Raw genomic sequence first — 14,892 nt, 5'->3', positions numbered from 1 at the left:
TAACTGATAGAGTGAAGATGATAAAGGGCAATCCCTTGGTATAGATGAGGCGATAATAAGGAATGGAATTACTTGCACAGATAGAAGGATTATTAGTCCTGGGTAAGGAGTACCTTACAATCATTATGGAGACAAGAGTGAAAGATGAGATTGTGGCAGAAGGCATTTGAGTAATGGGAAATGAGGAAGGGCAGGGGAAGACAAACTTATCAAGAGTGGCCTCAATTTTTTTCTGTAAAATATGAGGGAAGATTCTCAGCTAAGAGGCATGGGGAAGGAGGAACAAAGAACAATGGGTGGTTTTGAGAAAGGATGAGAAGGTTTAGAAGAGCTTATCCCGAGAGTAGGATAGTGAGTTGATTAGGCAGATATAGAAGGATTGCCTAGTAAGAGTGAGGGCTCAATATACTCTACAGTAGTCTTTAAAAATACCAAATGGTAATCAAGGCCACCATGTCCTGACACCAGACAGCCTGGTTTTCCACTACTTCCTTTTCCATGCCTTACTCTTACTTTGTAACAAACTAGACTACTTATTCTCCTTCCAAAATAATCTTCTTATCTAAGGAGTTTGAATTTAGTCTTTGTATTTTCCTTTCCCGCTTAAATAGTACCTTTTGAATTTTTCTAAAAATAACTCTGAATTATGATGTGCTCTTTTCTACTTATAGCGAAATGTGTATTGTCAGTACAACTCACTGAATCATTCATTGCTTTACTTTTCACCAGTACTATTTTAAATCCACTAACTCACTTTATAAGTTTTGAATGGCAAGAGCCTGCTTAGGGAAGAAGTCTGTAAGCAGTGAGGGATTTGCCAGGGTCTGAACTGTGTTATTAGTTTTCTAGTACATGAATGGTAATCACTGATAGACCCAAGTGAAATTTGCAGTTTGAATTTGACTTTGAAGTCACGTTGATTTGGTAGATTAGAAGTTCTATTGTAAAGCAAATGCAAAAAAAAAGTTGAACAATTAGTACAATGGAGAAAAATGTGAAGGTAGATCTATGTAGGAAACAAATATCATCTATTTTGCATTTGTAAATCATGAAAAAAATAAAACATTATAAAGAGCAAACTCATAAAAAATTAAGCTTATGATAAATATACTATTAAAGTTAGAAAATACTCTAATCAGAATTTTAGTCAGTGAAAAAATGTAAAATAGCAACTAAATCAATATTTGTCATGCATTTGTTAATATGCACATTTTATTTTTAAGTATCATTTATTTTTAGCATTCTTTTCTTTTTAAATTGAATTCCAAATTCTCTTCCTACCTCCCACTTCTTCCCTACCCACTGAAAAGGCAAGCAAAATGGTATCAGTTATGTTTGTAATGTCATTAAAAATACATTTCCCTAGTAGCCATGATGTGCATATTTTAAATCTAACAAATGGACCTATGACAATTTCATTAAATCTATGATTTGAGAGTATGAAGGACTGAATGCTTTTCTTATTTGTGCCTGGCTCACTTCCATTGTGAGGGAAGCAGCAATTAAATATCACTACCTCCTCATCAGGTGTCCCAATTTATTTGTATTTAATTAAGTGTATAGTACTTAGCAGAGACTAATTAAGAAAACCATATTTTTTGTCTAATAATTATACTTTTTATTATAAGATCTGAACAATACGCCACTCATTCATGAAGGCTTCATGAAGGGAGGCGCTCATATATTCCAAGGTATCTGTTTATATGCATATGAAGTATATATGTGTATAAGTACATATGTAAATATGGACTTACATATATATTTTATCTACTATGTAACCCATAACTATAGTAGATAGTATCTGAATGATTATTTACTGATGCCTTTAAAAATCTCTATTTAAATCTAGGGGGAGCCCATCACTTTTTGTGAAGATAGTTTTGTAAAACATCGTTCCAGCTTAATGAAGCAGTTTTTGGAAACTGCAGTGAACCTTCAACTTTTTAAACAGGTAAGCATGGACAACTTAAACTTAATTCTCCAATGTACAGTTATCATAATGATACTTTTTTGTTGGAGCTAGGCTTAAATGTTGCTAAACTTGATCTTTTCTAGGAGTAATTAACATTCACCTATTTCTTTTGTTGATAGATATGATTTCTTTCCCCCTCAATTTTGTAATACCATAGTGTAAGAGGGAGATTTAAGGTATTTATAGATATACATTTAAAGTGTGGCCTCCAGGAATCAACAATTCAGATTGATTCCATAATTAAATTAGACCCAAGTCAGAACCGGGTTTTAGGTAATTTGTTTACAATTAAGAAGGTAAAATAGGGATATTTAAAATAGGGGAATTTAAAATAGGGATATCCTAAAAATATAATAAAAAGTAGGGAAATAGAGGGAGAGGCTAGTCCAGGCCTGCAAGGCCTGGACAGAGAGAGAAGGTTAAAAGGCTAAATAAATGAGGCTACAAGCCACAAGGCCTAGCAATCAGATAGGCTAGAGCCTACTTAAAGGTAGAGTTTGGAAACGCCAAGCTAGGCCCAAGGAAGTCAGCCTAACTTACCCACGTGACCATGCTGAGTAGAAACTGCCTGAGGTCTCCTCAGACATCCTTCAGCACCAAGTTCAAAGTGGGAACTCCCCAACAGGAAGTAACCAACATACTTGAAGAGAAAGTGTCTTTGGTCACTTCCCATGGGTTCACCTCTAATTCAAGTGGACAAATGGCAGTCTCTACACTGATTTGGACTGCCCAAAGGGCAGTCCCTAGTTCTTGATTTGTTACTTATTGTCACGTGTGGGTAACTCATCTCCCCTCCCCACTAAGGGAGGTGGGAATGACATCATCTCGGGTAGGTAGAATTTTGACTATGAATGGACTAGAGCTAATTCTATTTACACAATAGCCATTTTTTTTGATGCACACATTAAAAGAAATTCCAGTTATTAAAATATATACCTTTAACTTTCCAAACTCTTCTCTACCTCCACCACACCACCATCAGCCCCTCTACTGTCTTAGGGTTACCTGGGGGCACTGAGAGACTTTTTAGCTTGCCCTGAGCCATTGAATCTAAGGCAAGGTTTGAATCCAGGATTTCAAAGTTACCTACAGATCCTACCACCCTATACTCCCTTTCCAATTTCAACATTATATGTAAAGTATTATGGCTAGAAAAAACTTACGTGTGTTAATAACTTATAATTGTTATAATCTGGTGAGGACAACATATTTACCAACAGTTTAGGCAATATATCTTATTGTTTAAAGAGCCTTATATTGGGTCAGGAGAGTGACAGAAGAATTCAGTCAATAAACTTTTGTTTAATGCCTGCTCAGTGCCAGTTACTCTGCTAAGCCCTTGGAATACAAAGAAAGCAAAATGTACTTACAGTTCTAAAATATGGTCTAATCAGAGATATAACATGCTAACAACTATGTACAAACTATACATAGATAAATTTAAACCTACTCTATAATAAGAGCTATGGCACTTAGTATTATGGGATACTGGAAAAGGCTTTCTGTAGAAGGTGGGATTTTACCTGGGAAGTCAGGAAATGGAGAAGAGAAGGGAGAGCATTCCAAATATAAGGGAAAAACCAATGAAAATGCCTGAAATTGGGAGATGAACTTTATTTTTGAAAGACCAACAAAGACATTATTGTTCCTAGATTGTAGACTACATGTAGATTGAATTGTACATGTAGGGGGTGTCAGGTATAAGAAGATTGTAAATATAGAGTATGGAAAAGGTTACAAAGGGTCTTATGCTAAACAGAAGATTTTTTTGTTGATTTTAGAGATGTTAAGGAATTCTTGTAGTATCTAATTTCTCAAATATATAGAGAACCAAGTCAAATCTATAAGAATATGTCATTCCCCAATTGATCAATGGTGAAAGGATAAAAAAAAATCAGAACTATCAAAAATCACTTGAAAATGCCTTCACTTTTGATTATAGAAGTGCAAATTAAAACAACTCTGAGGTACCGTACCGCCTCATACCCATTAGATTTGTTGTAGGGCTTGTGGAAAAATAGGGACACTAATGTACCGTTGGGAGAATTGTGAACTTATCCAATCATTCTGAAGAGCAATTTGGAACTATGTTCAAAGGGCTATTAAACTGCATACCCTTTGACCCAGCAATATCTTTATTAGGTTTGTCCCTCAAAGAGATAAAAGGAGATAGTGTTGTCTTTAAAAATGATAAAGGCTGATATTATGAGGATAACTAATATTTTATTTAGGCCCATGTTGGTAGAATAAAATCGACCTCGCACCTTTTAAAATTTCAAATTGCCTCCTCAGCCATTACATTCCGTACCTTACCTAACCTTTTCTATGTCCCCCCGAGAGCGCACTCAGGTAGCAAAGAGGGTGTCTCCCGACCTCCCTCTGAATTTAAGCTCCGCTCTACTTCCCGTTGTCTCACGTTTAACCGGAAACTCACTGGATCATGGGGAATGTAGTCTCCAAGTCCCCACGTGTCCACAGGAAGTTTGTAAGATACTTTTAAATGGCACCTCCCTGAATTCCAAACACTAGATAGATAGATAGATAGATTGATAGATAGATAGATAGATAGATAGATAGATAGATAGATAGATAGATAGATAGATGTATATATATGTATATATATGAAATGTAGGATAGGGACTTTGTGAGTGAAGTAGGATATATACATATATGAATATATATATATGTGTGTGTGTGAAATGTTATGGAAATATAAATGACAAGATTTGGCAACTGATTAAATATGTAGGGTTACTGAAAATGAGGAGTTGTACACCCAGGTTGTAAATTTAGGTGATTGGAAGGATGGCACATCCTACAAAGAATTTGTGAAGTTCATAAGATGTTGAGGGAACTTTGTTTTGAATATGTTGAATTTGATATGCCTATGGCATATTCAGTTCAAAATATCTATTCCCTGCCCCTGACATCTACCCATCATTCTGTGGCAACAAGCAGCAGACCATAATTCTGCCTGTCCACTTGTAAACTAAAGAGGAGTGGTCATATAAATAGGAGGAGAACCAGGAGATTTGGGTCCCAAAAAACTAAAGAGAGAAGATTGTCAAAGAGGAAGACGAATAGCATTGTCAAAATCTGCAGAGGTAGAAGAATAAGGATTTAAAAAACTGCACTGGATTTGTCAATTAAGAGATCACTACTAACTTTGGAAAGAGCATTTTCGATGGAATGATAAAGTCAGAATCTAGATCATAAGGGGTAAAGAAAAGAATGAGTCGATAAAAAGTGGACACTTCAGCTTTAGATGGCCTTTTCAAGGAGTTTAGCCACTTAAGGGCATGGTTAGCTGGAGCGGAAGAATCAAGGGAGGTTTTTCTTGTGTGGACATTTTTGTAGGCACTAGGGAATAAGCCAATAGATATGGGGAGAAAATGAAGATAAATGAAAGTGTAGGCATTACAGAGGAACAAACCTTTTAGAGGAAACAGGATGGAATGAGATCAGCTGTGCAGAGAGAGAAGTTACGTTGGTAAAGAGAAAGGCCACTTCATTATATGAAATATGATGAAGGAGGAGATAGTGGCAGAAGGCATGTGAGTGATAAGAGATGAGGAAGAGGAGAGAAGAGACAATTCACAGTGAATGGCCTCTAGTTTTTTTGTTTGTTTGTTTTTAAATAGGAGGAAAGATTCTCAGCTGAGAAGATGAGAAGCTAAGGGGAATGGGAGGATTAAAAGGTTTGGAAGAACCTTTGTGAAGAGTAAGACAGTGAATTGATAAGACAAGTGTGGAAAGATTGCCTAGTATTAGTGAGGGCCCATTTAAGACTGTGTAACTTAAATTTGGGGGGAAGCAGTAGGATTGACATGATTTTTCTCAATCTTCATTCATCAATATGTGTGTAGGAGCAAAGGTGACAGATATTTATTCAAGACTGAGGTATAGCAGGAGGATAAGAGGGCCAGGGACTCCAGAAGAGGACAGTGTGGAGACATACTGGTTCACCAAAGGGTCAAGATGGGGTAAAAAGGAGAGTGGGTAAAGCAAGGGAGATGACCTAGGAAAGAACTGAGAGGCAGAGGGATTGATAGTTGCAATGTGGTCCAAGAATAGGGTTTGGTAAGGGGAGGCAGAAGGAAAGATAGAAAACCAATAGATTATGGTCATATAAGGGGATTGGGGAATTCTTGGACATGGAGATGGTACACATGTGAGTAATATATGACAGAATCAAGAGTGTGAAAGAATAGGGTCATAGGTTATGTATAGGTTGAGAAACTGAGTGGTTAAGGTGTTTAAGGGAGAGTCAATATGTATTTAATTTTTTTCAATATGTATTTTGAACTCCCAAAGTATGAGAGCAGGAATTAGGTAGGAGAGAAAATTTGTAAGCAAAGTACTAAAAATACTGAAGTCATTAAAGAAGGAAGGGGAATAGATGACAACTACCAGGATTTTTCTTCACCTAAAGATTGGGAATCATGTTATAGTTCAGACTCTGGAACATGACACCAAATTACTTCAAACTGGAAGTTAGCAAGTGAGCTATAAGGAAATTTAAGACTAACATTACTAAAGATCTTCAAAGAAAACTTAAACTACAGGCATATAAATCAGTAGGAGATAATCAGGACATTTGAATGATGTCAAACAGTTTTCAAGACAAAAGAAAGTGAATTAATGTGGCAGAATGTTCTTGAATGGTTCAAGAAAGATAAGATTCCTGAAAGAGGTGAAAAGAAAATAAATGATAGAATTTGTGGCCTGCATAGCAAAGGAAATTAGTAAAATAGAAACACTTGGATCCATAGTGGCAAGTCTTTGTTAATAGGGGATAGTGCAGCTGATCTTGAATACAAATATACTGAGCTAAAGGACAGTCTGGAAGAAGAGAAGCAAAAGGCAAACATGTTAAAAGAACGAGATATTTATACAAGTAAAACAATAATAATAATAGACCATTTATATAGTGCTTTAAGATTTGCAAATAATTTTACAAATATTGTTTCATTGTATCCTCATAACCATAATTGATATGTACTATGATTATACCATTTTATAGATGAGGAAACTAAGGCATATAGAGGTTAAGTGATTTATTGAACAACACATGAGTAGTAAATGTCTGACATCAGGTCCAGTGCTGTATCTCCTGTGCTACCCAGTTGACTCAAGATAAATATGTTGATCTCAGAGACAGGAGAGGTAGAAATAACTTTATAATCACAAGTTTTCCAGAAAAAAAAAACATGGCAGGGCAAATATCTGAACACCGTAATGTATGAAATGATACAAGAATCTTGCCTAGAACTTTCAAATTCGGAAAACAAAAGTACCAACCAAAAGGTTCCAAAGATGATCTCAAGAAAAACAAAACAAACAAAAAACCTATATGTCAAACTCTAGAACAAATAGTAGCAGATTTTCACAATTCCAGTGACAAATGACATTCTTCAAATCACAAGGAGAAAGATATTTAAATATAAAGGAAAGAATATTCAAATAGCAATTCTAGAAGAGAATGGATATTCCAAAAAACAATGACACTCAAGATGCTGCAAACCTGAACCTAATTGTTAATGAGTAAAGATTGGCATTCAATAAAAGAGGCCTTCCTAAATAAAAAGCAAGTTGTTAAGATTATTTTGATTTGCTGTTTACAGAACAAGTTGCAGAAATAAGATAGGTAAGTAAATGCATAAGAGATCAAATAAATTATCTCATATCTAGAGACTGTTTCTTCAAAGCAAAACTAGAAAAATAGGCTCTCTGAATTGAGGTAAAAATTAAAAGGAGTTTGAGATCTGAAGTGGAACACTGGAGGTGAAGTGGGATTATGGGATCAGGAAAGGTGGCTTGTTCTTTGGTTTGGGGGTTCAATATCATTGAGATTGAAGATTATGATAGTCTGGAAGTTTATTAGCCATTGTGAAATAAGTGCCATTCAAATATTAGTGAATGGAAAGTCTGATAATGAAGGCAAGTAATCAGACATTTTAAAGTTTGAATAGTACCTTCAGACTTGCCTACATATTAGAGCCTAAAAACTTCACAGAGAAATGCAGAAAAGCAAAGAAATAAACAAAGCCTTTTCACACCATACTGCAATAAAAATTACATTCAATAAATGGCCATGGAAACATAGATTAAATTTTTAAAAATATATTATTTTCCCAATTACATGTAATAATTTTCCACATAAATTTCCTGAAGTTATAAGATTCAAATTGTCTCCCTCTTTCCCTTCCCTCCCAACTCCTGGAGATGGTAAGCAACTTGATCTTGCTTATACTTATATTATGCAAAACATACTTCCATATTGGTCATTGTTTTAAGACAATATTCCTATAAAACCCAAATCCCTGAATAAAAAAACACATAAACTAAAGTGAAAAATAGTATGCTTTGATCTGCAGACTGACTCCAACAGTTCTTTCTTTGGAGGTAGATTCTTTGTCCTAAGTCCTTCAGAATTGTCCTGGGGCATTATATAGCTATGATTCAAAGTTGATCTTTCTACAGTTTCGCTCTTATTGTATAATCAGTGTTCTCCTTATTTTACTCTGTATCGGTTCATTTAGGTCTTTCCAGCTTTTTTCTGAAATCATCCTGATCATCACTTCTTATAGCATAATAGTATTTCATCATCACCATATACTACAATTTGTTCAGCCAGGCCCCAATCATTGGATGTTCCTTCAATTTGCCACCACAAAAAGAGTTGCTGTATTTTTTTTACAAGTAGGTCTGCCCCTCTTTTTTTAATCTCTTGGGATATACACCTAGTGGTGATATTATAGGATCAAAAAGTAGGCACAATTTTATAGCCTGTTGGACATAGTTCCAAATTTCCCTCCAGAATGGTTGGTTCAGTTCACAACTTCATCAGCAATGTGTTAGTGTCCCAATTTTGCCACATCCCCTCCAAAATTGTATCCCTTTCTTTTACTGTCATATTGGTCAATTTGATAGATGTAAGGTGGCACTTAAGTTATTTTAATTTGCATTTCTCTAGTCTAGTCAAGAGTGATTTAGAACATTTTTTCATATAATATTGATAATTTTGATTTCATCTGAAAAACTGCTTGTTTATATCTTTTGACCATTCGTTAATTGGGGAAGCATAGGCTAGAAATTAATTGGAAACTAAAGAACAAATCATGGAAACAATGATTTCATTAAATAGAATGGAAATGATGAGACAACAGACAAAAATTTGTTGGTATGCACCCAAAATAGTACTTAGGTGAAAATTTATATTTCTGAATTTATATGTCAATAAAAGAGAGGATTGGCCATGAAACTCTTACAAAAAGAAGAAAAGAAAGAAAAGAAAAAGAAAAGAAAAGAAAAAACTAGAAAAAGAACAAGTAAAAATCCTCAATTAAACACCAAATTATTGAACTAATAAAATGAGGGTCTGGATTTGGCTAAATTGATTTTCAAAAAAGAAACCATATTATTAGTATCAAAAATGAAAAGAGCAAATATACCATCACTGAAAATGATGAAATTAAATCAGTTATTAGGAGTTGTTTTGCCCAATTATTTGCCATTAAAACTGACAGTCTAAGTTAAATAGATGAAAATTACAAAAATACAAACTGCCCAGTTTAACAGAGGAGGAAAGAAAATTATAGGTTAATTTCCTTAATGAATGTTGATGCAAAAAATTTATAAATAAAATATTGGCAAGAACATTATGGTAATATATAACAAAGATCATGTATGAAAGATTGTAAATATGTGGGAAAGGGGACTAGATGGACAAATGGGTACCAACCATCTTATAACTTCCCTATAACATATACCACCACCATCTTGGATTTATACCAAGAATGCAGTGCTGATTCAATATTAGGAAAACTATAAGCATAACTGACCACATTAATAATAAACAACAAAATAATATTTTATATCAATGGATACAGTTAAAGCATCGATAAAATATAATACCCATTGCCATTAAAAACACTAGAAAGCATAGGAACAAATGGAACCTTTCTTAAACTGGCAAGTAATATCTAACTAAAATCAAAAGCAAGCATTTTCTGTTATTGAGATAAATTTGAAGCCTTCTTAGTAGGATCAGGGATGAAGCAAAGATGTCCATTATCACCACTTTTATTTAATATTGTTTTAGAAATGCAAGCTATGACAGTGACTAGAAAAGGAAATTGAAAATGTTACTTTTTTCAGATAATGTGAGGATCAACTAAAATATTAGTTGAAGCAATAACTAGCAGAGTTGAAGGATGTAAAATAAACCCTTAATCACCTATATTTCTATATTTTACCAGAAAAAAATAACTTAACAGGAAGAGAGAGAGAAATTCCATTGAAAATAACTGTACTCAATATAAAATACTTGTGAATCTATCTGCCAAGACAAAACCTTGGGATCATATTTTTTTTTAATTTTTTTTTAAACCCTTAACTTCTGTATATTGACTCATAGGTGGAAGAGTGGTAAGGGTAGGCAATGGGGGTCAAGTGACTTGCCCAGGGTCACACAGCTGAGAAGTGTCTGAGGCCAGATTTGAACCTAGGACCTCCTATCTCTAGGCCTGGCTCTCAATCCACTGAGCTACCCAGCTGCCCCCACCTTGGGATCATATGATCATAATTACAAAACACTTTTTACACCAATAAAAACAGAAATAAACAAATTGAGAAATATTAATTGCTCATAGATAGGGCAAGCCAATATAATAAAAATGACAATTCTACCTATTCAGTGCCATGCCAATGAAACTACCAAAGTTATTTTATAAAACTAGGAAAAAATTAAAATTTATTTGGAAAAACAAAAGGTCAGGAATATCAGGGAAATCGAGTATTAAAAATGTGAAAGAAGGAGGCCTACTAGTTCCAGTTGTCAAGCTGTATTATAGATTCTGTATCTCAAAGATGGGGAAAAAGACCTGTATATACAAAGATATTTATAAATTTGTGCATACCTTTTTACTCAGCAAATACCATTACTAGGTCTGTATAAAAAATATAAAAGAATATCGGAAAGACTCTATATGTATGAAAATATTTATAGCAGACCTTTTTATGGTGAAAAAGAATTGGAGATTAAGGGGATACCCTTTAATCGTGGAATGGCTATACAAGTTGTGGTATATAATTGTGAGGAAATACTATCATAAGAAATGATGAACAGGCTGCTTTCAGAAAAACCTGGGAAGATTTATACAATAATAGTAATATTGTAGTAATGATCAACTATAAAAGACTTAGCTACATCAAGAAATACAAGAAACCAAGAATTTGAGTCTCAAAAAATATTTTCATGAAATTTAAAAACAAATACATTTCAAGAAGAAGTTTTAAGTTTTCATCTGATTCTAAGCTTTTGGGGGTCTCTGCACAGTTCTCAGCTATCTAGCCTCTGTGGCAGATGGTATTAATGTGACCAGAGGGATTTAGGGATCCTAGAGAGGAATCATACACAAGATTGGCCCATGTATCCCCAGGGATTTCCAGAAGTTTAACCTCAGAGCATATAGAAACAGGACTTGGTGATGCTTTTTCCATAATGCATTGGAGCATAGTAAGGAGGCAGAAAGTGGTGTGATCAGTAGCCTAGCAGTAATCAAATGCAGGACTTAGTGGTGGCCTCAGTGAGCCAGTCAAGGAGGCAGTCTTGAAGACCTGCCCCAGCAACCAAGGCTTTATGGGTTTGTGTTCTCAGGGCCTCAGAAAGTATTATCCTTCATTGTATGGAAGCAAAAAAATGACAATAATTACAGATCTGCTTTGGTATGAGAACAGTGTGGGTTTGTACTTTATTTTTAAGGAAATTGTAAATTGTAATGAAATAATAGGATGATAAAAATTACTATAGGTGAATTGTGAATCTTCAAAATATGTTTTTATGAAAGAGATAAAATATTCATTCTCTCCCAACTATATAACACTCTACCAACATTATTCTCATAGCATAGTTTCTGTATTCCATTGAAGAATTTGTCCATCTACCTTTAGTTACTTTATATACATAACCTTCAAAGTCTTGGTTATGGGGTTAGGGCACAACTTTCTCTGGAATTGATGATGTTAGCCAGAGACATGTATTATGCTCTGGGATGTGGGGAATGAGCTAGGGAGAAGAAAATAGTAAGGTATAATTGAAATAGCATCGAACTAAGAGTTAAAAAACCTACTCTTGCTAATAATTATGTGGCTTTGGGCAGTTAACTCAAACTATTTCTTCACCCGTAAAGTGAAATGAAGAGGTAACTAGGTGGTTCAGTGGAGAGTGCTGGGCCTTAGGTCAGGAAGACCTAAGTTCTAATCCAGACTAACATGGACTAGCTGTGTGACCCTGGGCAGGCCATATAACGTCTATTTACCTTATTTCATTGGAGAATAAAATGGCAAACCACTGAAGTGTCTTCACCAAAAAAAACCCCTTGGATCAGTATAGACCCCAAGGCCACAAAGAGTCAGGTACAATTGAACAACAATGGAGTTGTATATAACTGACCACAACAAAAATGAGATTGACTGTGATGATTTCTCTCGTCCCTTTCAGTTTTTTTTTAAATTCTATGATTCTGAATGCCAGTGTTAACAGCAGAATCAGTGTATTGAATTCTCCCTTTTCTTTTCCATATTTCTTTCTGCCTTATTGCTGCCATCAATTATGGTATTATTTGTGTTAAGGGGACCCACACACTTAGAAGTAATTATCTTTTTTAGATAGTAGTACTTTCTATTGGAGTTAAACTATCAGAACAAAGTGTGAGCAGCCTTTATACACCTCATTGAAACAATGAAATCCATTGTGTGAAGCTTAGGAATTTATATAAAAGGAAGAAGTTATCTCATAATAAGAGAGAGAGATTTTAAGGTTTTATATTTAACAGGTTAGAGCAAGCATAAAATTCCATTATACCCTGAGAGGCAAAGGGAAGACAGAAAAGGGAGATCTTAAGGAGAATTGCTGCTTATACTGTTATCAGATTTAAGTTGAGGGTAGTCCAAAGAAAAAGTTAGCTCTTTACCCAAATTACTCTCCTGATGCCTAGTCTATCCATAGGTAATATAAACTTCTATTTCTTTATGTAATATTTCCAGTAAACTGAATCAGGGTATTTTCTTCCACCCCAGAGGTCAGAATCGACTAGAACTAGATAGACCATTGAAAGTTAAGTATAAGACAAACATAGGAATTAAACACAACTACAAAACACTTTCCACACAATTAAAACTAGATCTAAACAATTGGAATAGCATCAATTGCTCACGGGTAGGATGAGCTAACATAATAAAAATGACCATCCTACCCAAATTAATTTACTTATTTAGTGCCATACCTGTCAAACTGCCAAGAAACTTTTCACTGAATTAGAAAAAAACTATAACAATTCATTTGGAAGAACAAAAGATCAAGAATATCAAGGCAAATAATGAGAAAAAAAACAAAACATGAAGGAAAGTGGCCTAGCAGTACCAGATATTAAACTATACTATAAAGCAATAGTCATTAGAACAACATGGTACTAGCTAAGAGACAGAAGGGAGGATCAGTGGAATAGACTTGGGGTAAGTGACCTCAACAAGACAATCTATGATAAACCCAAAGAGGCCAGCTTTTGGGACAAAAACCCACTATTTGACCAAAACTGCTGGGAAAATTGGAAAAAAGTATAGGAGAGATTGGGTTTAGATCAACATCTCACACCCTACACCAAGATAAATTCAGAATGAGTGAATGACTTGAATATAAAGAAGGAAACTATAAGTAAAATAGGTGAACACAGAATAGTACACTTGTCAGATCTCTGGGAAAGGAAAGCTTTTAAAATCAAGCAAGAGTTAGAAAAAATTACAAAATGTAAAACAAATAATTTTCATTACATTAAATTAAAAAGGTTTTGTGCAAACAAACCAATGCAAACAAAATTAGAAGGGAATCAACAAATTAGGAAAAATTCTTTATAATAAAAACCTCTGACAAAGGTCTAATTACTCAAATTTATAAGGAGCTAAAAAATCAATTGTACAAAAAAATCAAGCCATTCCCCAATTGATAAATGGGCAACGGACACAAATAGGCAATTTTCAGATAAAGAAATCAAAACTATCAATAAGCACATGAAAAAGTGTTCTAAATTTCTTATAATTAGAGAAATGCAAATCAAAGCAACTCTGAGGTACCACCTCACATCTAGCAGATTAGCTAACATAACAACAAAGGAAAGTAATAAATGTTGGAAGGGATGTGGCAAAATTGGGACATTGATGCATTGCTGTTGGAGTTGTGAATTGATCCAACCATCCTGGATGGCAATTTGGAACCATGCCCAAAGGACTTTAAAAGACTGCCTACCCTTTGATCCAGCCATACCACTGCTGGTTTTATACCCCAAAGAGATCATAGGGAAAAAAGACTTGTACAAAAATATTTATAGCCATGCTCTTTGTGGTGGCAAAAAAAATTGGAAAATGAGGGGATGTCCTTTAGTTGGGGAATGGCTGAATAAATTGTGGTATCTGTTGATGATGGAATACTATTGTGCTCAAAGCAATAATGAACTGGAGGGATTGCATGTGACCTGGAATGACCTCCAGGAATTGATGCAGAATGAAAGGAGCAGAACCAGGAGAACATCATACACAGAGAGTGATACTCTGTGGTACAATCGAATGTAATGGACTTTTCTACTAGCAGCAATGCAGTGATCCATGACAATTCTGAGGAACTTAAGAGAAAGAACACTATCCACAGTCAGAGGAAGTACTGTGGGAGTAGAAACACAGAAGAAAAGCAATTGCTTGAACATATGAATTGATGGGGATGTAGACTCTAAATGATCACCCCAGTGCAATTATGAATAATTAATACGTAAACAGGTCTTGATCAATGATACATGTAAAAACCAGTGGAATTGCACATCGGCTGCAGAGGGTGACGTTAAAGGGGAGAGAAAGAACATGAATCATGT

The 14,892-nt window shown here is 34.8% G+C and overlaps 1 protein-coding gene across 1 annotated transcript in view; it reads left to right on the top strand.

The window, feature by feature from the left end:
* DENND1B (DENN domain containing 1B) overlaps positions 1-14,892 on the top strand; it is a 355,643-nt gene that overhangs the window by 287,652 nt on the left and 53,099 nt on the right. The window contains exon 14 of the mRNA XM_044674913.1: positions 1,850-1,951. Within this exon, the coding sequence (XP_044530848.1) occupies positions 1,850-1,951 (102 nt within the window). The remainder of the gene's footprint in view (positions 1-1,849; positions 1,952-14,892) is intronic.

The sequence above is a fragment of the Gracilinanus agilis genome, chromosome 4 (genome assembly GCF_016433145.1).
Source record: "Gracilinanus agilis isolate LMUSP501 chromosome 4, AgileGrace, whole genome shotgun sequence".
Classification (NCBI taxonomy): Eukaryota; Metazoa; Chordata; class Mammalia; order Didelphimorphia; family Didelphidae; genus Gracilinanus; species Gracilinanus agilis.
The sequence above is the reverse complement of the archived record's forward strand: the minus strand, read 5'-3'. Positions and strand labels throughout refer to the sequence as shown.